Genomic DNA, 26,030 nt, shown 5'->3' with positions numbered 1-26,030 from the left:
TGTATACATCGTCGAGGTTCATGGAAGAGTTAGTGCACTGAACGGATCAGGATGTAACAGGATGCAAAATGAATAGTAGAGAGAGGGGGAGGGGAGGGGGGAATACCAACATCAGAGCTGAAGGCCTACATGGAGATGGAGACTTGGACACACAATAGGTGTGGGGAGGAATGGGGGGCAGGAAAGGTTGCATAGGGTGGATAAGATGGATACAGAAAGAGACTATCAGGAGGGAAAACTGGAAATTTGGAAGGATGGATTGGGGTGGGGTCATTAATGAGGGCAAAAAAGATCATGGGTTTGGATTGGGCACGATCTAAGATTGTGGTGAAGAGATCTCCTGAGGACCTGGAGGAAAGAATGAGATTGAGGAATAATGTGGAAGTTGGTTCCACAGATGGAAAAATGAGGAACAAATGAGTGGAGGTGAGCAGTGATCCTGGATTTAGGTAGTTTTCACCGACCTGGCTGTGATGGGAAAATGGTAGGCCCATGGACTCAGCTTCAGCACGGGAGATTCCAAAGATCCTGAAGACCAACTTTGAGACGTGGTTTGCCCAAGTGAATAGTTAGATGATAATTCGTCATTCATCGAAATGTGGCATTTTTGGTAGGGGCTGAATACTCTTGCAACCAGGAAATTTTAATTTGTGCATGCTTTTTGCAGGTATTCCTGACATGTCATCTCCTTCGACTATAATAGAGTTTAGATCGATCTCTTCAGTTATGAGCAAAAATGTTTATTTGGAAAAATTGTTTCTGCATAATTCACAATCATCATAATAAAAACTCAAATTTGGTGTTTGTCTCTGTCTACCTGTCTGTCTGTCTGTCTGTGTGGCCGCAATACATTTGGTCGTTACTTATCCAATCTCAACCAAACTTGACAGGAGGACTAACACTCACACAATGGAGGTTGTGGAGACTTAATTTGCCTCCCTCCCAAAGGGGGTTTTCCGCCTTGTGGAAAGGTCCTTGCAGAAAGGTCCGCCTTGCGGCGAAAATCTGCGTTAAGGTGTATATCCGTGTTCAGATGGCTAATTGTGTCATTTTTCCAAGGCCACTTCTAATAACAAAAGTAACAACGACCTAAATGATAATAGTGTGGCGGATACGAAAGCCCACTGGCGTGGTGACATCATTCCGCGCACCAAGTGGGCGGCGGCCACGCCCTAGGGGTAGGCGTGGCCTCAGGATATACACCGGGCGCGCAGCCCGGAGCACGCCAGTGCTACAGTGACCTCTTTGGAATAAAGAACTATAAACTCACCGCGTTGTCCGCTTCCTCCTTGGTAGCAAGTCACGCGCGTAGTCCCGCGTGCTTCAATGGTGACCTCCGACATTCGAGTCATCCGTTGCTGACTCCCCGAAACAGCCGCAACAATGGCTACCAACGCGGTCTCCATCAAGCTCCCCGGATTCTGGGAATCACAAGCCGAAGTTTGGTTCCTGCAGGCGGAAGCCCAGTTCCGACTTCGAGGCATCACGGTGGACGAGACCATGTACTGCCACGTGGTCTCCGCCCTCGGGCCTGGCACGGCCACCCGCACCGTATCGGTCCTAAGGAATCCACCTGCCGACGGCAAGTATGAGGCGGTCAAGCGTCTCCTCCTCGCCACATACGGCCTTATGGTGGACGCACGGGCCGATCGCCTCTTGGACCTCCCCGAGATCGGGGACACGCGACCGTCGGTCCATATGGACCATATGCTGGCGCTCATGGGCAACGAAACCCCGAACGCTCTATTCCGGGCGTTGTTTCGACGCCAGCTGCCAGCACGAGTCCGCCTCACTTTGGCTGGTTCTGCGTTAACGGAACCCCGTGCGCTCGCTGCTGAGGCCGACAAATACTACGCGGCTTTGGACGCGCAGGCGAGTCTTGGCGTGGTTGCCGCTCCCGAGGCTCCCGAAGCTTTCCCCGATGCACCGCACCTCGTGTCCGCCATCACGCCCCGCCCACCACCACCACCACCGCCGCCGCCGCGAAGAAAACTGCGGCCTCTGACGCCGCAGCTGCCCACCTGGTGTTCCTTCCACACCAAGTTCGGCCACGAGGCTCGGCAGTGTCGCCCGCCGTGCTCATTCGGCAGGTCGGGAAACGGGCGCGCCGGCGCTCAGTGGCAACGGTGAGCGTCGGCAATTCCAACAGCCTGCTGTACATAACGGAAACCTTGTCCGGGCGCCGTTACCTGTGCGATACGGGAGCGCAGGTGAGTGTCATTCCTGCCGGTACGTCCGACAAGCACACCGTGGGCCGGGGCCCCGCGCTGCTTGTGGCCAATGGTACGTCTATACACACGTACGGAAAACGCTGTCTCTCTCTGCGGTTCGGAGGGCAGGTTTTCCGTTGGTCGTTCGTTACGGCCGACGTGCCCATGGCACTGCTCGGTGCGGCCTTCTTATGTGCTAATGGATTACTGGTCGATGTAAAGCGCAGAAGGCTTGTCCAGGCTGAGACGTTCAGCTCGCTCGCGTGTGCGCTGCCCGGCTCGTTGAGCAGCTCACAGAGCAGCTCATCGAGCGGCTCGCCGAGCGGCTTGCTGAGCGGTTCCGTTCCGGTCAGGTTCATCTGTACGCTTCCGGCAGCGGACGAATTCGCCCGCCTCCTCGCGGGTTTTCTGGGCCCTCACGCGGCCGACCTTCTCGGCGCGGACCGTCAAGCACGGGGTGGAACACCACATCCCCACCGCCGGGCCACCGGTCTATGCCCGGGCACGCCGCCACGAGCCGACGAAGCTCGCGGTAGCGAAAGCGGAGTTCGCTACGCTGGAGCGGCTCGGCATCGTGCGGCGCTCCGAGAGCGCGTGGGCGTCCCCGCTCCACATCGTGCCCAAGCCCGGCGGGGGATGGCGACCGTGCGGGAAATACCGGCGCCTCAACGACGCCACCACCCCCGACCGCTACCCCGTCCCCCACATTCAGGACTTTTCCACCCTCTTGGCGAATATGTCCTTCTTTTCAAAGGTGGACCTCGTACGCGGCTACCATCAGGTCCCTGTCAGGCCGGAGGACATCCCAAAGACGGCTGTCATCACGCCATTCGGGCTTTTCGAATTTCTTCGGATGCCCTTCGGTTTGAAAAATGTGGCTCAGGCATTCCAGCGCCTCATGGACAGCGTCTTGCGCGGCTTGGATTTTTTGTACGTCTACCTGCACGACATCCTCGTCGCCAGCGCGTCCTGCGAAGAGCACCTACACCATCTCCGCACGCTTTTCGAACGTCTGGGCCAGCACGGCCTGATCGCGAACCCCGCCAAGTGCCGGTTCGGTGTTGCTGAAATCGACTTTTTGGGGCACCGCATCACCAGGCACGGGGCCGTTCCCCTACCGGCCAAGGTGGAGGCGGTGAAGGGGTTTCCGCTCCCCCGCACGATCAAGGGGCTCCAGGAGTTCCTGGGCATGGTAAACTTTTACCATCGGTTCCTGCCCCGCATTGCCCAGCTCCTGCGCCCCTTACACGAGGCCCTTCGTAGGAAGCCGGGCAAAGGTGACGTTACCTGGACCGAGCAGATGGACGCGGCGGTCTCGGGCGCGAAGCTCGCCTTGGCCAACGCCACCATGCTCGCGCACCCGGCGCTCGATGCACCGATCGCCCTCACCTCCGACGCCTCGGACTACGCGGTGGGCGCGGTGTACGAGCAATGGATGCATGGAGCTTGGCAACCGCTGGCGTTCTTCAGCCGGCAGCTTCGCCCACCCGAACGCCGTTACAGCACCTTCGACCGCGAGTTGCTTGGGCTTCACCTGGCAGTCAGGCACTTCCGCCATCTGCTCGAGGGCCGTGCGTTCACGGCCTTCGTCGACCACAAGCCTCTGGTTTTCGCGATGGGCAAGGTCGCCGAGCCGTGGTCGGCCCGGCAACAGTGTCACCTCGCAGCCGTGTCCGAATACACGACGGACATCCGGCACGTCGCGGGAAAGGACAACCCGGTGGCCGATTGCCTTTCCCGGGCCGTCGCCCATGCAGTCCACCTTGGCATCGACTATGCTCAGATGGCAGCGGACCAGGCCGCCGACCCCGGGGTCCAGGCCCTGCAGACCGCCGTCACGGGCCTCCGCGTCACCGAGGTGCTCTTCGACGGCGCGGGCACGGCCCTCGTTTGCGACGTCTCCCTCGGGCGGCCTTGCCCCATCGTGCCCGCAGGCTGGCAGCGCCACGTTTTTGACGCCATCCACGGCCTGTCCCACCCGGGCACGAGGGCCTCCCAGCGGTTGGTCGCCGACAAGTTTGTCTGGCATGGCCTCCGGAAGGCCGTCCGCGGCTGGGCCAGGACGTGCCTCGCGTGCCAGCACGCAAAGGTGCACCGACACACCCAGGCCCCCTTGGCCCCGTTTACGGTGCCGGAACGTCGGTTCGACCACGTTCACGTGGACCTGGTGGTACCTCTGCCCCCCTCGCGGGGTTTCACCCATGTCCTCACCATGGTGGACCGCACCACCCGGTGGCCGGAGGCCGTGCCTTTGGCGGCGACGACGGTGGCAGACGTCGCGCGGGCGTTCATCGCCACCTGTGTCGCCCGGTTCGGCGCCCCCTCGGACATCTCATCCGACTGCGGCCCCCAGTTCACCTCGGAGCTCTGGGCCGCGGTCGCGCGGGGGCTCAGGGTCCAGCTGCACCGAACCACGGCCTACCACCCCCAGGCCAACGGCCTGTGCGAGCAATTCCACCGCTCGTTGAAGGCCGTGCTCCGGGCCACCCTCCGCGACGGCGGATGGGTCGACAGGCTCCCCTGGGTCCTGCTGGGCCTCCGGACGGCGCCCAAGGAGGACCTGCGCGCATCCGCGGCGGAGTTGGTCATTGGACAACCGCTGCGGGTGCCAGGCGAGTTCCTCCCCGACCCCACGGCACCTTGGTCCGCAGCGCAGGAGCGTTCTGTGCTGCAGGAGACCGCCCGGAGGTTCGCCCCGGTGCCGACGGCGCACCATGGGCACCCACCTACACACGTCGCCCCGGAGCTTCGCACCGCGGAGTACATCTTCGTCCGGCACGACGCTCACCGGACACCACTGTGGCCCCCGTACGACGGGCCTTTCCGCATGCTGGAGACCGGGGTGAAATATTTCACCCTGGACATCGGCGGCACTCCTGACCGGGTCTCCATAGACCGCCTCAAGCCGGCCCACCTCGACGTGGACCACCCACCGCCGGTGGCTCGGCCCCCGCGTCGGGGCCGCCCCCCTGCGGGCGGACCCCCGGCACCGCCCAGCCCCGCAGGCACGCCGCCCCCCGGTCCGGCACCCATCCCGGGTACAGCCGGGGGCATCCCACCTGGCATCCCTGCACCCCGGACGCCGCCGGTCGCCAGAGGGCGCATCGGCCGGGTCATCCGTTTGCCCTGCAAACTGGCCCTCCAGGTGCGCGGGAATTCTGGGGGGGTGCGTGTGGCGGACACGAAAGCCCACTGGCGTGGTGACATCATTCCGCGCACCAAGTGGGTGGCGGCCACGCCCGAGGGGTAGGCGTGGCCTCAGGATATACACCGGGCGCGCAGCCCGGAGCGCGCCAGTGCTACAGTGACCTCTTTGGAATAAAGAACTGTAAACTCACCGCGTTGTCCGCTTCCTCCTTGGTAGCGAGTCACGCACGTAGTACCGCGTGCTTCAATAGCATAATATTATTGTTAGTTTAAAACAATATTAATTCAAATAGTATCCCCCTCTCCTCCCGGTGTATTTTCCTCCTATGACAAGCGCCGTATTAATCTATCTATAATTCCAGTAATCTCTGTGTGTATGTGTGTGTGTATGTGTGTCTGTGACCGCTGTTTCTCGACAACCACGGGTCCGATATACTTGAAACTTGCCAGGTATATTGCTGGGGACCTGAGGATGTGCCTTTTCAAGGTTTCATATTAATCGGAGAAGTAGTTACCGAGCTATGTCCAAAAAACGATTCAACCAATCAGAGAGCAGCGAGCTATCACGTGTGCCGAACGTGGCGAACAGACTCTGCCTCGGACGGCACATTTGAGAGCGTATTCATTTATTTCACGTTGGCAAACTATGTTGGCGCTATGTTGGCGTTAAACTATGTTTTAAAACTAATTAAAACTAATTTGCGATTCATCGTAACTGCGATATGCGACCCTCCGGACAGTCAAATGAGGACGTCACTTCCGGACTTACGGATAGTCATAGTGACGACGTACTGATGCTGAACGTGGCGAGCAGACGCTGTAAGGTACGATCGATTGTAGTACACGTTTATAATAACTCTGCCGATACAGGCCCGATTAACTGCAGCGCCATCCGAGCTGCGGCGTCGGGACGATACATTCATTGTACGGTCACATCACGCACTTACGGGCACGCCCATGGGCCCATGGGCACGCCCATGCATGCATGGGCGAAGACATTTTTTTTTTTTTTGGCAAGGAACGGGCACCCACGTACGGGCACGTCCTAGTGTGTATAAATAGCTTATCGTGGCATATAGTGTGGCACCCCTACCAGAAGAAAATTTTAAAACAAATCACAAACACATTTGATTGCCTTTTTATTAAGTCGCAACTGCTGTTTAACATGAAACTGAAAGAAATTTGGAGGAATCCCGATGTCCTTGAGGCATTGTAGGTGGATTGCATCCACCACAGACTAACGGAACAAAGCCAAGATCTACTGTAATCTATATACTGCATATAAGATAATAACATGACCCTTCCTGCCGCTCCTGTGGAGAGTGGGTGTACTAAATCTAAATGTGACATTATTGGTACGGGGTGAATACTTTTGCAGGCCACTGTATTTAATACTACTTCAGTTGTGCTAAACTTCCGGTTTTTTAACGATCTTTAAAATCTTCTTTTTTTAATTGAAGTATTATTCTATGCATTGTAGGCCTGGGGCGTGTTCATTTACTAGTCAGCCAGCTAACACTTGCCAGGCCAGTCGTTCCTTATCTACAGTTTTAAATGGAGTGCTTACTTGAGTGCTTAAGCGACTTGACGAGCAATCTACAAGAAACGTAGTAACTGAACACACCTCTGGTGTTGGCTTTAGGGTTAAGGTGGCTGGCTTGAGATCTTAGGTTCTTGAGTTTGAGCCCCTGGCTGTCCAGGTGGGTTGTATAACACCAGGTGGGTTGGAAATGTGGCATCCAATAATACAATCAGGTGGGTTGTATAACACCATTTGTTAAATAACACCAGGTGGGTTGACTCAGCCTGTCATCCTTCCGAGGTCAGCAAAATTAGTACCTGCTTGCTGGTAACAGGGGGCACTGCATCAGCGACACAGATGCGCTCTCAGTAATGATGCAACCAGCAGCCACATTTTGCATACAAAACTAGAACGGCACTCAGTAGAGAGCATACCTCCACCTGGTTGGTCATATCACTCAATGGTGAAGAATCACTTAAATTAAATAATTGACATATCCGAATCCATATTCAGATCTTCACCGAAATTGAATAGATTCTTCTTTGTCACACACACAACCTGTCCACCACGTTTCGTCCAAATCCATGCACAACTTTTTGAGATATCCTGCTATGTCTAGTTTTTGGCCCTATCTCCCAATGGTGAAGAATCACTTAAGTATTAAATATTTCTCATATCCGAATCCATATTGAGATCTTCACCAAAATCGAACCTGTTTGTCCTTGTCAGACACCCAACCGGTTCACCAAGTTTCGTCGAAATCCGTCCACAACTTTTTGAGATATCCTGCTATGTATCGTTTTTGGCCTTATCTCCCAAATTAAAAAAAAATAAAAATTCTCATATCCGAATCCGTATTCAAATCTTAACCAAAATCGAATCGAATCGTCCTTGTCAGACACCCAACCAGTCCACCAAGTTTCGTCCAAATCCATCCATAACTGTTTGAGATATCTTGCTATGTATCGGTTTTGGTCCGATCTCTCAATGGTGAAGAATCACTTTAAAATTCTAGTAGCCGGATCCGAATCCGGATCTTCACCAAAATCTAATAATTTCGTCCTTGTTATATACGCTACATCTCTGCCAAATTTCGTCCGAATCTATCTACAACTTTTTGAGATATTTTGTTCACAAACAGACAGGTGAAACAGCGGTGAAAACATAACCTCAATTTGGGTGAACCCCATGACAATTTGGGTGAACAGGTGATCAGTTAGCACCCCATATGAATTTACTTAGCACCCCATATTATTTCAGTGCTGCCATCCGTTTGCATTAGTTTAGGTTAAGACAGAAGATTTCCTTTTTTATGCAAGAAAGTTCTTTGCAGACATCAAAGTTCGTTATCATTATTGTATTAACGCATGTTTTCTTTTACAGGTGGAAAACCATAAACCATGTCCAGGTCATTCAAGATCGTTCCTTTTCAAGTCAATCGGATGAAAATTGAGGATTTTAGAAATTTGGCCTATGTTGACCTTTTGGCCAATGTTGACCTCAAAAATAATTGCTAGTTGTATTCAGTGACCTGATATGTAAATGCTCTTCAAATTTCAAGTCAATCAGATGAAAATTGAGGATTTTAGAAATTTGGCCTATGTTGACCTTTTGGCCAATGTTGACCTCAAAAATAATTGCTAGTTGTATTCAGTGACCTGATATGTAAATGCTCTTCAAATTTCAAGTCAATCAGATGAAAATTGAGGATTTTAGAAATTTGACAAACTTGTTGACCTTTGGCCTATGTTGACCATTTGGCCTATGTTGACCTCAAAAATAATTGGTGGTTGTATTCAGTGACCTGATATGTAAATGCTCTTCAAATTTCAAGTCAATCAGATGAAAATTGAGGATTTTAGAAATTTGACAAACTTGTTGACCTTTGGCCTATGTTGACCATTTGGCCTATGTTGACCTCAAAAATAATTGGTGGTTGTATTCAGTGACCTGATATGTAAATGCTCTTCAAATTTCAAGTCAATCAGATGAAAATTGAGGATTTTAGAAATTTGACAAAGTTGTTGACCTTTGGCCTATGTTGACCATTTGGCCTATGTTGACCTCAAAAATAATTGGTGGTTGTATTCAGTGACCTGATATGTAAATGCTCTTCAAATTTCAAGTCAATCAGATGAAAATTGAGGATTTTAGAAATTTGACAAAGTTGTTGACCTTTGGCCTATGCTGAGTTGGGTCCTAATCGAAAAATGTTCCTACTGGGGTCCCCAACCTGTGTGCAAAGTTTCATAATTTCTCCACAAAGTGAAATATACTGCCATATTTTTCGACTTAGCCGCTGGGCTATTAGCTGTCTTTGTTTTAGAAAGAAAGCCAGACATGACAGCAGGCCATTCCAGTCCAGTATACAGTGTCATATCTTTATTCCAGCACACGGTGACGACATCCCTTTAACAAATAACACTGAGCAAGAAAAGAACCGCGGATCAATGATTCATTTCACACAGACATCAAACTACTACTATTACTAATTCTTCAATAGCCGGGGAATATTAATTCATCCCAAGTCTTCCCAAACCAGCTGCTCAGGCCCAACAATGGACTGAATGCGGCAGGAATTTGGAATTTGTTTAAGGTCCCTGCAATAACCCGTCAACTCATCTTTTAACATCCATCAACAGTCAATTCCGGAAGATGGGTCCTCCGACTTACCATCCATCCGAGGGACATTGATGCGTTGCCCTGACTGTGAATCACCGAGACAATTTATAGTTTAGTGGAGAATCAAAGCCAGGTTAGGCAGCTGAAAGGTGAGTGTGCATACCTCTCGGCTCTCCTGTCAGCCCTCCACACACTTATCGTAACAAGCAGACGTCTTTGGAATGGACATGAATATCCAAGCAAATGCATCTTTCATTGAATATGGCAAATTAAATGCAGGTGAAAGGGTATTGAAAGAAATCGTTATCATTTCGTCGACATTTGATTGCTTCTTATTTCAATCGAAGAAGACATTTGGATGTTTTTGAATGTATTTTTTATTTTTCTTCTTACCGACAAATGGCGCACTTCGTTAATTGCGTCCGCCACCAAAGGTCGACGGAGCTTGTTTTCACCCCTGTCTGTCTGTCTGTGAACAGGTTATCTTAAAAACTTGTGGACGGACTCGGACAAAACTTGGTGGAAAGGTTGGTTGAGTGACACTGAGAAATTTTTTGATTTTGGTAAAGATGGGGATCCGATCAGAGAATTTTTTAAAAATCTTCCTAAGTGATTCTTCATCATTGAGATATGCAGCCAAAAACGACATATAGCATGATATTTCAAAAAGGTGTGGATGGATTATAACAAAACTAGGTGGATGAGTTGGTTTGGCGACAAGAATAAGCCAATTCGATTTTGGTTCAGGTCCAAATCCAGATCGGGCCTATCAGTGGGATACAAAACGTGAACTGTTCAGCCTAGCGCAGGTACGCTCTCTTCCGAGTGCCTTTCTAGCAGGATCTTGGTCGGACTTGAGCACAATTCCCGGGAATTTTTTTTAATGCAGAAGGGGAATGTGTACTTTTCCCTGAACCTGAAATGAGCACAATTCACGATGGTTTGAATGGGTACGTATCTGTCATGTGTGTACCTCTCCAATCACTAGGTGGAGCAGTTGATGCACATTTGTATGGAATTTGTGTACAATGAGACATCATTTGGGGTCTCCCTGAATTGCAGAGCTGTCCGCAATGTACACTGCAATGGGACAACGCACTACAAAAAATGGAGCAAATATTGAAGAAGAGTTGGTTTCTGTTGCATTTGGAGCTATCGATATACGTATTTCCTGTGCATGGAAGGGCTTTGGTTGTGGTTAAACCTACTATAACTTTTGCGTACCGTACTCCTTATCCTCGTCTTTTATTCGGCAAAATGCACTCATTGCACTCATCAAAACGTGGAAAAAACATTTTGGAAATGCATATTTGTCAGGTGTAAGACTCGACTATTTTAACATCCCTTGCCCGTACCATGGACCCCTTGCATTGTATGGATGTAAAATCTATTCATGGGTCATATGACGTGCAGTACAGCACATTTCGATTTGCACTCCTAGAAACATTGCCAAACTAGAATAGCACTCGATGGAGAGAGCATACCTCCACCAGGCTGAACAGTTTACGTTTTGTATCCCACTGATAGGTCAGATCTGGATTCGGACCTGAACCAAAATCGAATCGGCCTGTTTTAGTCATCTACCCAACTCATCCACCAAGTTTCATCTGAATCCATCCATAACCCTTTGAGATATCCTGCTCACAGACAGACAGGCCGACAGACAAACAAACAAGCGTGAAAACATATCCTCCATCCACCGTAGGTGGGCGAGGTACCCAGGATGTTTAGCCTGCGCAAGATCTGTCTTGCAGTCCTCATAAGTATTTCCCAAATTTATCAACGAAAGGATGTGAAGACAGGAAGATTTCAACAGGACCCAGTCCTCTACTTCTGTACTGATCATGATGATGATGTTGAAATGCAGCTGGAAATGCTTGATGGAAGTTAAAGTCACCTTGATTACAGAGACCAAAAAGCCATGATGAAATATACCATGGTATAAACTGCGCTCCTACTGTGTTCATGGTACCTACTGGTACCTACGTATGGCATTTTGGCATGACGTCTTTTTATCTCGCGGACACACTCGTTCTTCTTCAACATTTTAAAAACATTTCACTTTATATCTTGAACTACTGATGACACCATTTAATATATTCCAGCCTTGTCAATCCTACCTCTCATTCACTTACATAACATGATAACCAAACGAATACATTTTTCAGATAGTACGGGAACCCACATTGCACACACATAATGCTCTCGCTGAGTCATATTAGGATTTCTCTGTTTCGCGAAAACAATATTTTTGATTGCAGAAGAAGAAGAACCACCTTTAGAGGCCATTTTCCCCTGCAGAGCAGGGGTTGGCCTTGGCAGTGGTTGGCCTTTTTCATTGGTATTTCAATACTTTTGCATTAGCACATACACCCTGGAATCATATTTGCCTTTCCTATTCATGATTGTCACTACTCCTACATAGCGATTGGTTGTAAGACCTACCCACAATGACCTCTTTCTTGCCTCCAATTCTCGAATTAACAAACGACTTGATTCACGACGTTATTTGACACTAGCCAAGGAAACACGTCACACATCTATCGAATCGTCTGCAACTACGAGCATTTCAAGTTTCCGAACTACAAATTTCAAGTTGCATTCTGGAGTCGGTGAGTTATGAAGCTAAGAACAGAAGATCGCATTCTTGTGACGTTTGTTCTCAAAATGACGTCGACAAATTCCACGTCCTGAATTTCAGTCAAAATTTGTGCGGAATCCCGATGCAAGGAAAAAAAAAATGAATGAAAGTTTTGTAGAACCTTCTGCAATCGTTTTCCTCGTAGTGGCGGCCATTTATATATTGGATACAGAGGAGGGGTGGTGGGTGTGAAGTAAATTGTCATTTGAGAAAAGGAAGGGAAGAGGAAGGATATTGGGGAGGAAAAGAGAGAACTCTGTAGAATACCTTTAAACTTTCACTATACCTCAAAATAACACTTGTTTCAAACAGACATAAACCTTGTACAACCAAACACAAGTGTACACCTTTATGTAAAAAAAATGAGAGTTAGACTGAAATGGGGTGAAAAGCAAAGGAATGTCAGAGGAGATGTAAGGGATTATGAGATTTAGGAAACCAAAAAGTTCACTATTTTTGTGTGTGTAATATGTAGATGGCTCCTAAGATTGCGAATGAATAAAAAATATAATATCAGCGTTATCACAGTTTCTTAGGTTCTGAAGCAAATTGCGCACAGGTATTGAAAGAACGATGGTTTGAGATTGTTGCTTTTCATTTCCCTCGAATTGCCTCCAGTCCTCACTGTGTCTGCGGATAAATCTCCAGGTTTCATCGGTTCCTCAGGCAGAGGTATCCATCAGGACGTGTTTGAGGAGTTGCGGTACTGTTTATCGTTCTTTTACAAAACACCCATTAGCAGGCAGCTACCCGAGTATGTTTCATCCACTACGATTACGTCACGATGGTAGAAGTCCGCATGAACACTGCAAGACATTTGTCATTGACCCTTCAAGTTCCGAGCCACCTGTACGAACCGATGATGTAAGAACAGTTATTGTCAATATTAATTCCAAAATCGGAAAACATTTGGTAAAAAAACAGATGGTTTTTCAGATCTCATTATTTGCTCAGTCTTGAGAATTTAATAATGAATGCAAAGAATCTTTACCTGTCTGTTTAAGTTCTCATTGGTAGTCCAATGGCCTCTGCATTTGCAGCACATATTGCAAACTATCTTCACTCATTTCCTAGGCTAGAGCTGTTTGTAGTTGGTTCAGTGCAAGGTATGCTGCTGTGGTATTCATTGAAGCAAAGGGTACGGCACAGTGGAAGATCGCAAAGGTTGCAACTAAAAGACGTTCTAATTTGCCCACCGGAAGGTGTTCTGCGACCTTTTCTGGAGCATTCACGGCATGCCCTCTTGTGCCGTGGCAATCTCAACAAGCGGTGGGCACCGACGGCCTTCACGCATCTCTCGCTAACCTTCGCACGAGCTTTTCGGCCCCTTTGGAGACTATGCCGTGAGAAACCAGCTTGGAGTTGCTCAGCCAAATCGAGTCGGAAACGAAGGTGGTCATAGTTTTTGGTCGGAGGTGGTGCATGTTTCGATTCACGGAACAACAGCCATGCATTAACGATGGCAAGGTTCATGAGAAACCACACGATGTATCGCCACCACTTCTTGGAGGAGCGACCGACAGAGTAGTAGCTGCGGTACTGATCAGATCGATCAACACCTCCCATGTACTGGGTATACCGAATTACTGCCTGTGGCTTACGCTTCCCATCAGGCATCTGCTCCATCCTTCCAACCTGGCTAGTAGACAGGATAGCCACTATACGTCGGTCACGCCACATCGTAAGCAGCAGACAGCCTTTCTGAAAGTAGGTCACATCACCACGACATTGAAGGTTGAGCTCTTTTACCGATGGTGGAATACCTCGACGATTGAGATTGACCGTGGAGCAGGCGTACGTGCCGTGCTGGTAAAGCAAGTCTTCAAGAAGCTCAGGCGTGGAAAAGAAACGGTCAAAGTAAACATGGTGATTTTTGTTTTGGTAGCCATGCAACAAGTGCATCACGACCTGATAGCCAAGGCCTTTTGTAGGCCTCTCTTGGCGGTTGCGTCCAGTGTAAATGCCAAAATTCAGGCAATAACCAGTCTCGGCTTCGCAGAGTTCCCACACTTTGATTCCCCACTTCACGGGCTTTCTCGGCATGTGCTGCTTAAAGAAAAGGCGCCCCTTGAATGGAATCATGCCCTCATCAACGCTCAACTCTCTACGAGGGCAGTACCACCGTGAAAAATTCCTCTTAACCACGTTGATCATATCACGCACCTTGTATATTGGGTCATAGTCAGGATGATTCCGCAGGGGCTGGCAAGAATTGTCTCGTAGCTGCAAGTACTGGTTGATTTTGGCATAACGTGCACGCGACATTGTCCCGGAGATCCACTCGCACCGCAGAGCCTGGTTTCTGGTCCAGTAGCAATAAAGCCGGGGGACGGACTTGATTCCCATCATGATCGCAAGGGCAAAGAAAGCCATCATTTCATTCTTTCTCGTTGGGAACCACAGTGGGTCTGCTTTGCCAGACTCTGCAATGCGCTGTTCTGCATAAAGGTTGGTTTCTCGTACAATTGTCTCAAACAAAGATTCTGGCCAGAGTAGAAAAAAGTAATCTAGCGGAGAAGCATCGACTGGAAGATTGTGTTGTGGTCCAGACTCTTGGCAAAATTCATGGACTAACGGTTTAGTTAGTCTTTTTGTCCATCCCAAGTCATGTGAGTTACCCGGCATCTCAATTTCATCCTGAGTACAATCATGCATGGAATCATTTGATCCTCCTGACAATTGATGATTTGCATCCTCCGATCCCGGATAACTTTCCATTACGATGCTTCAGCTGCAGGCAATTCCATGGAAAAGTAGAAACGAATTAGTTGATCAGGGTTATGAGGTTTTCAAATACCATACCTGCGTCTTTACATAGATTACCTGACCGTTTATAAGGTTCAAAATCCGTGTGTTAACTCGATGCAATGATAGTTGAAGAAAGTTGAGCTCGTAATCCTATCTTGCAATGGCGTAACTGCACCTCCCAATATCACTAATCACATTATCTTTGAATATTGCAGAAGACTGGAAGCCAGCACTGGAAGTGACCTGCCATTTTTGAAATCCGCTGCTCGGAGAATGCCCACCGCAGCCTTGGGAACGCACAACTGCTTTGGCTCTTTGACAACTGCTTGACTAAACCAGTGAGCTTCAAGGACTGCTTTTGTGGCACCAGCTCTGCTTGCAACAAAAAGTCCGTTTGCTTTCTTCGACACCCAATATATTTTGCATTTAATTAGGTTTACTCACATGGCAGCATTTAAAGAGCACAGTGATTTATCTGGACATCCTCCAGTGACTACTACAAAGGCAAGCAATATCGTTTTCATTTTGCGGCCAAAAGTAATCAAACCGCCAAAAAGAACATAGAACAGGCAAGATGTTGAGCCAACTCCGCTCGACAATGCGAGTGAGTGCTGTTAGAATGTGTGCGTGTGTGTGGGTCTGTCGAGCGTGTACATGTGAAATGACGTGTTGTAGAATCGGTACTTTCTTCCTAGGCCGATGATGGATCCGGGAAGCACGGTGCCCGCAACGAGCTGAAAGACAAAAATGCAGCTTCCATTTGATCAAAATACTTGAGAGTTATGAAAAGTACAAGGTGAAACTTCTCTTTGAATCATGCTAATGTTGTGGTTATCCTGGCAGAATTGTCGCTTAAATTTGGCGTGTAATAAGTATGTGCTGAGAAAATCATTCCCTTTCTTCGGGAGATTTACTGCGGATGACATCCCATTGGGGAAAAAACAGTGTTACACTTTTATGCCTGGGCCTACTGTTTTTGCAATAATCGTTCCTGCTGTGCAGCGAAAACGAGGAAATGCAGTACAAAGAAATATAAACTCCCTTACCTTTTGTGCAACTTGGAATGAAATGCCACACCAGCTACTGCGATATGGATCCTGACCAACAGGGTGTGCTTGCCACACACCACCCTGTCTGTGTAGTGTGGATGTCATGGCACAGGCACTTCCTGTTGGTCAGGATCAGTGAGGTAATAGCTGGAGTGGCCTACATCATACATCATTCCTGGTCCCACACCAGTGAAGCGTTTTATACAAGACCTTATTGAGTTTATATTTGATATGAGCCCCAGTATCAATCAGGAGGTGGGGCACCTGATCCCTGCTGATTGCCGGCAACCAGCTCCGTCACACATTTGTGAATGGATCACCCTCAACCACCTCCTCCCCTAGATTTTATGGATCATGGATGCTACGTTCTTGTGCTTATAACACTGTAGCACAACCTACCCTGCTGAGCAGCAGGTCTTCCTTTACAACATGTGCATACGTAATATATGCGGAAGGGACATCCAGCTTTTACATCCCCATCTGAAAATGACATACTTTGAGATGCAGCGCCTCCTTCACAGGTGCTCATCACAACAGCAATTTAAAAATAGGTCTTACCTTGGAAGGGATCTCAACACTCAGCTCTCGACGATCTCAACACTCAAAGTCAAACAATAGACAATTCAAATTCATCAAGGTGCAGGCTACATACAAAGCCACCATCTATCTATAATTCCATTAATCTCTGTGTGTATGTTTGTATGTGTGTATGTGTGTATGTGTGTTTGTATGTTTGTCTGTGACCGCTGTTTCTCGACAACCACGGGTCCGATATACTTGAAACTTGCCAGGTATATTGCTGGGGACCCGAGGATGTGCCTTTTCAAGGTTTCATATTAATCGGACAAGTACTTACCGAGCTATGGCGATTTCTTTACCAAACACCGCAAGCCGTTCGCTTTGGACCAAACCATTTCATGTAAATAGAGGGGGGGGTTCTGTGGTCGTTGCGAATGGACCAAACCATTCATGTAAATAGAGGGGGGGGGGGTTCTGTGGTCGTTACTGCCACGTGGTTTCAAAGTTTTTTTTTGTTGTTGTTTGCACGCATGTTTTTTTGCACCCACGTACGGGCACGCCCTAGGATGTTTACACACACACACCCCTACACAAATTTTTTTTTTTTTTTTTTTTTGGCAAGGAACGGGCACCCACGTACGGGCACGTCCTAGCTTATATATAGTACGGGCATGCCCTAGTCTATCTATAATTCCATTAATCTCTGTGTGTATGTGTGTATGTGTGTTTGTATGTTTGTCTGTGACCGCTGTTTCTCGACAACCACGGGTCCGATATACTTTAAACTTGCCAGGTATATTGCTGGGGACCCGAGGATGTGCCTTTTCAAGGTTTGAAATTAATCGGACAAGTACTTACCGAGCTATGGCGATTTAGCCGTTCGCCGTTCGCTTTGGCGTTGCGAATGGACCAAACCATTTCATGTAAATAGAGGGGGGGGGTTCTGTGGTCGTTGCGAATGGACCAAACCATTCATGTAAATAGAGGGGGGGGGGGGGTTCTGTGGTCGTTACTGCCACGTGGTTTCAAAGTTTTTTTTTGTTGTTGTTTGCACGCATGTTTTTTTGCACCCACGTACGGGCACGCCCTAGGATGTTTACACACACACACCCCTACACAATTTTTTTTTTTTTTTTTTTTTTGGCAAGGAACGGGCACCCACGTACGGGCACGTCCTAGCTTATATATAGTACGGGCATGCCCTAGTCTATCTATAATTCCATTAATCTCTGTGTGTATGTGTGTATGTGTGTATGTGTGTATGTGTGTTTGTATGTTTGTCTGTGACCGCTGTTTCTCGACAACCACGGGTCCGATATACTTTAAACTTGCCAGGTATATTGCTGGGGACCCGAGGATGTGCCTTTTCAAGGTTTCATATTAATCGGACAAGTACTTACCGAGCTATGGCGATTTAGCCGTTCGCCGTTCGCTTTGGCGTTGCGAATGGACCAAACCATTTCATGTAAATAGAGGGGGGGGGGGGGGTTCTGTGGTCGTTGCGAATGGACCAAACCATTTCATGTAAATAGAGGGGGGGGATTGTCACTGTACTCGCAAGCCGTTCGCCGTTCGCTTTGGCGTTGCGAATGGACCAAAACATTTCATGGACCAAACCATTTCATGTAAATAGAGGGGGGGGGGGATTGTCACCGTACTCGCACCCACGTACCCACGTACCCACGTACGGGCATTGCACCCACGTACGGGCATGCCCTAGTCTATCTATAATTCCACTAATCTCTGTGTGTATGTTTGTTTGTTTGTTTGTTTGTCTGTGACCGCTGTTTCTCGACAACTACCGGTCCGATATACTTTAAACTTGCCAGGTATATTGCTGGGGACCCGAGGATGTGCCTTTTCAAGGTTTCATATTAATCGGACAAGTACTTACCGAGCTATGTCCAAAAAACGATTCGACCAATCAGAGAGCAGCGAGCTATCGCGTGTGCCGAACGTGGCGAACACACTCTGCCTCGGATGGCACATTTGAGAGCGTATTCATTTATTTCACGTTGGCAAACTATGTTGCCGTTAAACTATGTTTTAAAACTAATTAAAACTAATTTGCGATTCATCGTAACTGCGATTTGCGACCTTTCGGACAGTCAAATGAGGACGTCACTTCCGGACTTACGTAGCGGCTAGCGGGCGCCATTTGGAGGAGCTGGGAGGACTCAGTCGTGATAGAGTGAGCCTGAGTGAGTATATCAAGACAAGAACAAGATCTAGAAGGAGGTATGTACGGTGCGATTCATATAATATATTGTTTAGTTATCGTCGATGAGGATGTAAATAGAGGGGGGGGGGGATTGTCACCGTACTCGCAAGCCGTTCGCTGGACCAAACCATTTCATGTAAATAGAGGGGGGGGGGATATAATTTTAGATATATATATAGTACGGGCATGGCCTAGTATCACTAATACCAGTAAAACTCGGTTTATATTTCTACACCCGCAAAAGTACCTGGCGTTGCTCGGCAACACAAAGTCGCTTCGTGGTGGGAGTATCAAGAGAGGGGAGAGTGGGGGAGGGGAGAGTAGAGGGGAGGAGGGAGGGGTGGGATAGGAGAACGGTGCGTGGGGATGGAAAGGGGGTGGGATTGGATGGTGAAAGAGAGGGGAGAACGAGGGGAGGGAGAAAGGAGAGGGCGAGAGCGAAGCCTCACCACATGTCGCTGTACTGTACACTCTAGGAGGGAGAGGTGGTGTGAGGAGAGGTGGGAGCATGGGAAACAGAGTGAGGGGAGGGAGAGGAGAGAGAGGAGGGAGGTTGGGTGGGAGAGAGAGGGGTAAATATGAGGGTAAGAGGTAGAGAGATGGGGGAGGATGTGTAGGGAGGGAAGAGTGGGTAGGGGGAGAGAAGAATGGGTAGGGGGAGGGAAGAATTGGGGAAGGGAATTGGAGGATGGGAAGAAGGCAGCGTGATGAGAGGAGAGGGAAAGGCAGTGTGATGAGAGGGGAAGGCAGCGTGAGTGGAGGGGAAGCGAAGGCAGTGTGAGGAGAGGTGAAGGGAAGGCAGCGTGAGGAGAGGGGAAGGCGACATGAGGCGAGGGGAAGTGAAGGTAGCGTGAGGAGAGGGGAAGGCAGCATGAGAGGAGAGGGGAAGTGAAGGCAGCGTGAGGAGAGGGGAAGGCAGCATGAGAGGAGAGGGGAAGGCAGCGTGAGAGGAGAGGGGAAGGCAGCGTGAGAGGAGAGGGGAAGGCAGCATGAGAGGAGAGGGGAAGGCAGCGTGAGGAGAGGGGAAGGCAGCGTGAGGAGAGGTGAAGGCAGCGTGAGGAGAGGGGTAGGCAGCGTGAGGAGAGGGGAAGGCAGCGTGAGGAGAGGTTAAGGCAGCGTGAGGAGAGGGGAAGGCAGTGTTAAGGGAAGTGAAGGCAGCGTGAGGAGAGGGGAAGGCAGCGTTAAGGGAAGTGAAGGCAGCGTGAGAAGAGGGGAAGGCAGGGTTAGGATATGGGAGGCAAATGCAGCCCCCACCCAATCCTTTCGCTTGCCTTTCTCATCAGAGTTCTCACTGCCAATTGAGGCCTTAATCATCATCTATATGCTTCTATAATTGCATGTTCATCTGCATTTATCTGATTATTTAAGCATCCCCCTAAAGGATCTAAGCCTCCCACTATAGAAGACCCCCACTTTTCAATTGTACCCAGAGATTATTAGACCTCTTGGAGTACTAAACCACCATATAGGTTTCTTCTCCCTTTTTCTGCCAATGTTCAAGGACTTTCGGAATGAAATTTCGCATCAATGATGGGAATAAAAAGTACGAGGGGCTGACATAAATTGTTTGACCTTGATCCAATTATAAGGTCATGACCTAATTATAGACTAAAATTTTTCACCATAACTCAAATAAGGTTTGGCCAATCGGAACAATATTTCCCTCTCTACATATTCTAGAGCACGGCACATTTAAGCTTCATTTATATCATACCCCTTCGAGTTAAAGGTCAAGGTCAAATGGCAGTCTGAAAAAAATACCTTTTCTCATCACTCAATTTTGTCAATGTGGAATCTCAAAGACCGCTTGGCCTTCCAAGATGTTCTTGCACCATAATAGTGTCCCTGCATTGAAGTTGTGCACCTGATATTTGTTTCATGTCCTTGACCTACTTTTTTTTACTCCCGCTAGGGAGTAATGCATTCACTCGTGTCCGTGTGTGTGTGTTTGTGAACAAGATATCTGGAAAAGTTCTGAACGGATTTGGATGAAAGTTGGTGGGATGATTGCCCTTGGGATAAGGAAGAAATGCTTAGTTTTTGGTGAAGCTCAGGATATTATTCCCGATCCAGAAATTTTTTGAAGGATTTTTTTTACCATTGGAAGATAGGGCTCATTTTTTTTAACATTATCTTCTATATATTCTATATTTAACATTGTGATATGAAAATGGTTTTCATATTTGTTGTAAATGTAGTTTAAACTCGTGGTTATGCGTTAGAGCGGTGTATTTTTTTTAGCAGCGTCGTCTTCAATGTTCATCTTTTTTTCTAATAAAGACATATTTTGTCATTTTTAAACCACCAAAGTGTGTATTAGGTTTTGCCGTTTCATAAAATGTATCGTTTGATACGTATAATGCTTTAAAACTGTTATTTTTTTATATATATATTTTTTACCTCAGAAGAGATATCAATATTTAGCTCGGCGAATGTCATTCGCGGTGTCAGTATTTGATGAACTTATAAAGACTTAGTTCCAGGTTTGTCAATGGCTGAGGTATATTAACAAAACGAATAAAACAGATTTGGCAAAATTCCAACTTTTTTTTAAAAGATCGTATATTCGCCCAGGGTTGTGAGAGGCTGAAGAAGAAGAAACCTCGCATGGGCTTCCCAGACCAAATAAATAATTCTGGTTCTGGCTCTGCGATTTTCAGGTTTATTACTCCCGCCAGGGAGTAACGCATTCGATCGTGTCCGTCCGTGTGTGTGTGTGTGTTCGTATGTTTGTGTGTTCGTGTGTTTGTGAACAAGATATCTGGAAAAGTTCTGAACGGATTTGGATGAAAGTTGGTGGGATGATTGGCTTTGGGATATTAAGGAAGAATTGATTAGTTTTTGGTGAAGCTCAGGATATTATTCCGGATCCAGGAATTTATTTTGGACATTTTTTGGGGAAAGATTTTTTCTGTTTTACTGCATTAAAGCTTTTATTCTTATTCTTAAATGATGTTTTTCTCCTCTAATTCCGAGATATATCAAAATAAATTCTCTGACAGTTAGGGCTTACTTTCTTTTTCATTTATTGTTTTGGGGAGAGGGGATGTTAAACAAAACGTATTATTCCAACTAAACCCACGACGGGAGTATGCGCTCTACTGAGTGGCGTTCTAGTTTCTGAATTGTGACCGAATGAACTAAAAACACCTTTTTATCATAACTTGAATCATTTTCCTCCAATTTTCATGATGTTGAGTTTGATGGATACAATGGAGGTGGGGACACATTTTCTTAATTTACATTATATCCTTAAATGTTGAAGGTCAAGGTCATATGACAGTACAAGCAAAATGTGCCATGATTGGATCGCCGGTAAGTCATGGGCGATCGTCAAGGGTAAGTTGGGGGAGGCTTACCCTTGGTGATCATTTTGTGATCTGAGATATCCACTTCTGGTCGTTACTTATTTACCTCAGAGCTAAAAGTAGTGTCCCTATGTAATTATTTACATATTACATATACATATTATTACATATGAGTATTGAATGTACAAATTTTGATCAAGCATACTTGTTCTTCATTTTGCTTCTTCCTGGCCTATAAGAAGAACAAAGATCCCATAAAGTTCGTTGAATTATGAGCCTCCAGCAGGAGATCGGAACATTTCCTTACCTGCGTGCCTGGCTCTTGTTCAATTGATCCTTAAGAATCATTGACTTTTTTAGCATCCTTTCGATGTTCTTGAATGTCCTCGAGCTGTTTCCAATGCTTGTCACTGCCCTGAAATGAAACAGAAGTGATGGTGAAAAGTGTAACAGGACATACCATTTCTAATCAGAATAATTCATCGTAAAAGAAGGATGAGAAGGCATCGATCGATTATAATTTGAAGGGGGCAAATGTTCATTGTAAGTTTTAGGTGGAACTTACACGTTGAATGTCGCTTTGATCTAGGCCATATTGGTAGGGCCAAGTCAAATCTCATCTGCAGTTTTAGCTAAGTTTCCTTTACCCTATAAATTATTGTTGTCCTGTCTTAAATGGATGAGCATCCAGTCTGACATTACACTTCCCTTTCATTTGTGTTTCCATTTTTTCAGGATATCAATTCACAAAATTATATTTTTCTCATTTTTCATTTCTCATTTACAACTAAAATGGCCGCCAGTCTACCAGTCGGCCATATTTGATCAGATCGCAAAATAAAGTGAGGTGCATGTGTATGCCGTCATGTACTCTGCTTGTGCCACGTTTGAACAAAAATGGTCCATGCATGTCGAGAAATGGTTGAGGACACAATTAAGCACCAAAATGTCAGCAGTCGGCCATCTTGGATTTGATCTCGAAAGAAAATGAAGTGCATATTATCATTTATTGTTTTTGTGCCAAGTAGGAATAAAATCGGTCAATACATCTCAGAGATATGATTGCGGACGCACACACAAATGGACGGACGAGACCCAATCCATAAGCCCCCGTTTTGACGAAGTCCAATGGTGGCTGATAACACCAGCACTTTGGAACCATATTAGCTTAAACAAATAGTCTTTATCACTTCACTTGGAGAGAACGAGGCTAATAGAAGAGAAGACGAGACAAAAATAAACCTGTTGCACGCGGGCCCTGCTAGAGTGCAGTCTTCGTCCCTAGCAGGCCTGTCTATGCAGGTGACTTCTACCTACCCGTCTGGTGACTATGCAGCTCATCCCTACGGGCTTGGCCAAACCACGAATCACTGCTGACACACCATGAACCACCAGGAGCCCTTCAGCCATGCACGGCAAGGAGAGCGACAGCCAATAACCCAAGCAAGAGCGAGTCAGCCACCAAGGAACAACCAGAGAGCAATTGTGCCAGCCACCAGAGGGATGCCCACCAACCAGAGCTTGGAATGGCAGCAACCAAGGAGAGCCCCAAGAGTACAGTGTTTGGTGCTTTTTATAAACCCGTGGGGGGAGTGGGTGGACTGGGCGCCGGAGTGCTCTCATTGGTCACGGAGCAGGGGAATTCTACCTACCCGTCTGGTGACTTTTTGCCCACCTATGCCATGTTGTCGTGGACAGCCGAATGCTGTGGGTAGTGGAAAATTACATAAAGACAACAGATGGACAACAGGGTAAGCTTAACATTGTAGACTAGATGGATTTCTGAGAAATGTGAATGTTATGTGCATTTTTGGGTAAAAGTTGGGAACCTCACTTTTTAACATAATTAGCGTATGCTGAATTCGATTAACCCGGTTCCCAAGCCGAGTGTTGAGTTTTTGACCTTCTAATTAGCATAAACAAAATGGCCGCCAAATTGCCATTTTTGGACAATTTCTTTGAACAAGCATTTATATATCATGTATAGACATGCAGCTCTTTTACTTTAACTTTACAACTTTAACCCCAAAATGCACCTAGAAGCTTATACATGGCCTTTTTTCATAAATCCGTCTAGTCTATATTATGGTTGGTGACATATTGAAAGAGACATTTAAACTGATATTGAAATTGGACACTATAAAATGGGAAATGGTTTTAATAAGACAATGTTTCATACAACCATTTATTCCAAAATTAAGTATACATGGCCATGAAGCACAAACATTCAGGAATGTCACACATGTTGTTTTGCCAAACTACATCAAATTCATACAAGGGGTCTGATCATCACTGTTTCTGACAGGCACGCATTGATGTGCACCTCAACTTTGAATAGCGACATTTGCAATGTTGAGTCTTGCATTGCTTCGGGCATGCACAACAAATCATCTCGAGGCAACTTTCTGGGATTGGACTCAGTGACATCAGAATAGGCTCAAGTCCTGAATCACCACGTTTCCATCCCATTTCCACAGGTGCAGGAAGGTCAGGTATGGCACAATGAGTATTTCTCCATACCATGGCTTGATAGTGTACTCGCATCAAATGGAAATGAAGAGCATCACTTGTCGGTGACATTGCTTCTGGTTTACCAGTCTTGGAGAACAACATATGTCGTGCTGAATCAACAGAGGTTGTTCTGTGCACATTATATATTCTGCAGACGAACGCTTCTGCAGATTTGATTGTCTCCTCTGTGAGTTCACTAATGCCCAAGTTCTTCAGCAGTTTATTCAAAACTCAAAAAAACAACTCAAAATTCGGCTTGGGAACCGAGTTGATCGAATTCAGCATACCGTAATTCTGTTAAAAAGTGAGGTTCCCAACTTTTACCCAAAAACGCACCCAGAAGCTTATACATGGCCTTTTCCATAGTCTATTTGTCCGCACAGAATAAATATGATTTTCTCTGCAACCGTTGGTCCGATTGACAGGAAGTTTTCACCATAGGTGCAACTCCACCTGCAGAACTTTTAAATTATAATTATGACGTCATAGGTCATGTGGTATGGGCGCTATCTTGGAAAAAACTAAAAATTTTGCACCTCTATCTCTGAAAGCGCTGCATAGAAAAAATGGAGACATGGCTCATTCTAAAGAACTCTCCATGGGGAATAAAATATGCTAATGATGATGTCATATGTGCTTCCATTATGACATCATAATTCGACAAGTACAAAACTTGATCCAATCAAGATGAAATTTCTTGAGCATCACCTGGGGATAAATTGGTGGAGAAAAAAAAATGATGATGTCATCCGTCACGTGGTTCGGCCGCCATATTTGTTTTAACACAAAAGCCTTAAAAACCAATGAAAGCACGTCCTGGCGAGGGTCTGCAATCTCTGACTGCTTTTTCTAGTTTATTTTTTGACGCAAACCTTTCCAGGAGTTCCCTGAATCCATCAGCGTTGGTTTCATTGAAATCCGTTAATCCGTTCTCTAGTTATAGCACGACAAACCTGTATAGAAAATCGTGTTAATTCGTCTCGTGTCTTTTGAGGTCTTGTACAGTGTGCAACCTTGAGGCTTTGTTTTTCCTCTCAGTGGTCCGTCGTTTGTGCTCCAATAACTTTCGTTCTCTGCTTTTCCCAGTCTTTTCACCCCCATAGCCTACTTCCTTGTGTAAATCTCAACTCAAAAAAAACAAAAATACCAAAAAAAAACATTTCCTTCTCTGTTCTTATTCTTTGTTCTCATTCGTTTATTCGTTCTTATTCGTTCGTTCGTTCTTCGACCACGTGTTTCTCCCCCATTTCCCCAGATAGTTTTCACTGTTATTAACCTTACAATGTTTACACTTTCCCCTCAAGTTCTGTATTCCGTCATATATTATAACACCTTTTTCTTCTTCTTTAAAAGGATGCTTTCGACTTGCTCACCAAATCTATTCATCCCCCAAAAAAATTCCATCTCCTATAGTGCCTTTTTTCTACATTCCCTAAACTCTCCTGCACTCCATCCTCCATCCAGCGTCCTTAAATGTATTTTTGATTCGGAGGTCACAAGAAACTCATTTTGCAATAAATATTCCTTTCCCA

At 46.9% G+C, this 26,030-nt stretch overlaps 1 protein-coding gene across 1 annotated transcript in view; it reads right to left on the bottom strand.

Moving 5' to 3' along the window:
• Window positions 1-15,469: 15,469 nt before the first annotated feature.
• BORCS8 (BLOC-1 related complex subunit 8) overlaps window positions 15,470-26,030 on the bottom strand; it is a 50,199-nt gene continuing 39,638 nt past the window's right edge. Inside the window, exons 4-5 of the mRNA XM_078773417.1 lie at window positions 22,295-22,402; window positions 15,470-15,624 (exon numbers count right to left, since the gene is read on the bottom strand). Of these exons, the coding sequence (XP_078629543.1) occupies window positions 15,582-15,624; window positions 22,295-22,402 (151 nt within the window). The 3' untranslated portion in view covers window positions 15,470-15,581. The remainder of the gene's footprint in view (window positions 15,625-22,294; window positions 22,403-26,030) is intronic.

The sequence above is a fragment of the Myxine glutinosa genome, chromosome 2, assembly GCF_964187855.1.
Source record: "Myxine glutinosa chromosome 2, kmMyxGlut1.1, whole genome shotgun sequence".
NCBI classification, from domain to species: Eukaryota; Metazoa; Chordata; class Myxini; order Myxiniformes; family Myxinidae; genus Myxine; species Myxine glutinosa.
Note: the sequence above shows the minus strand (reverse complement) of the source record. Positions and strands in the feature narration are given on the sequence as shown.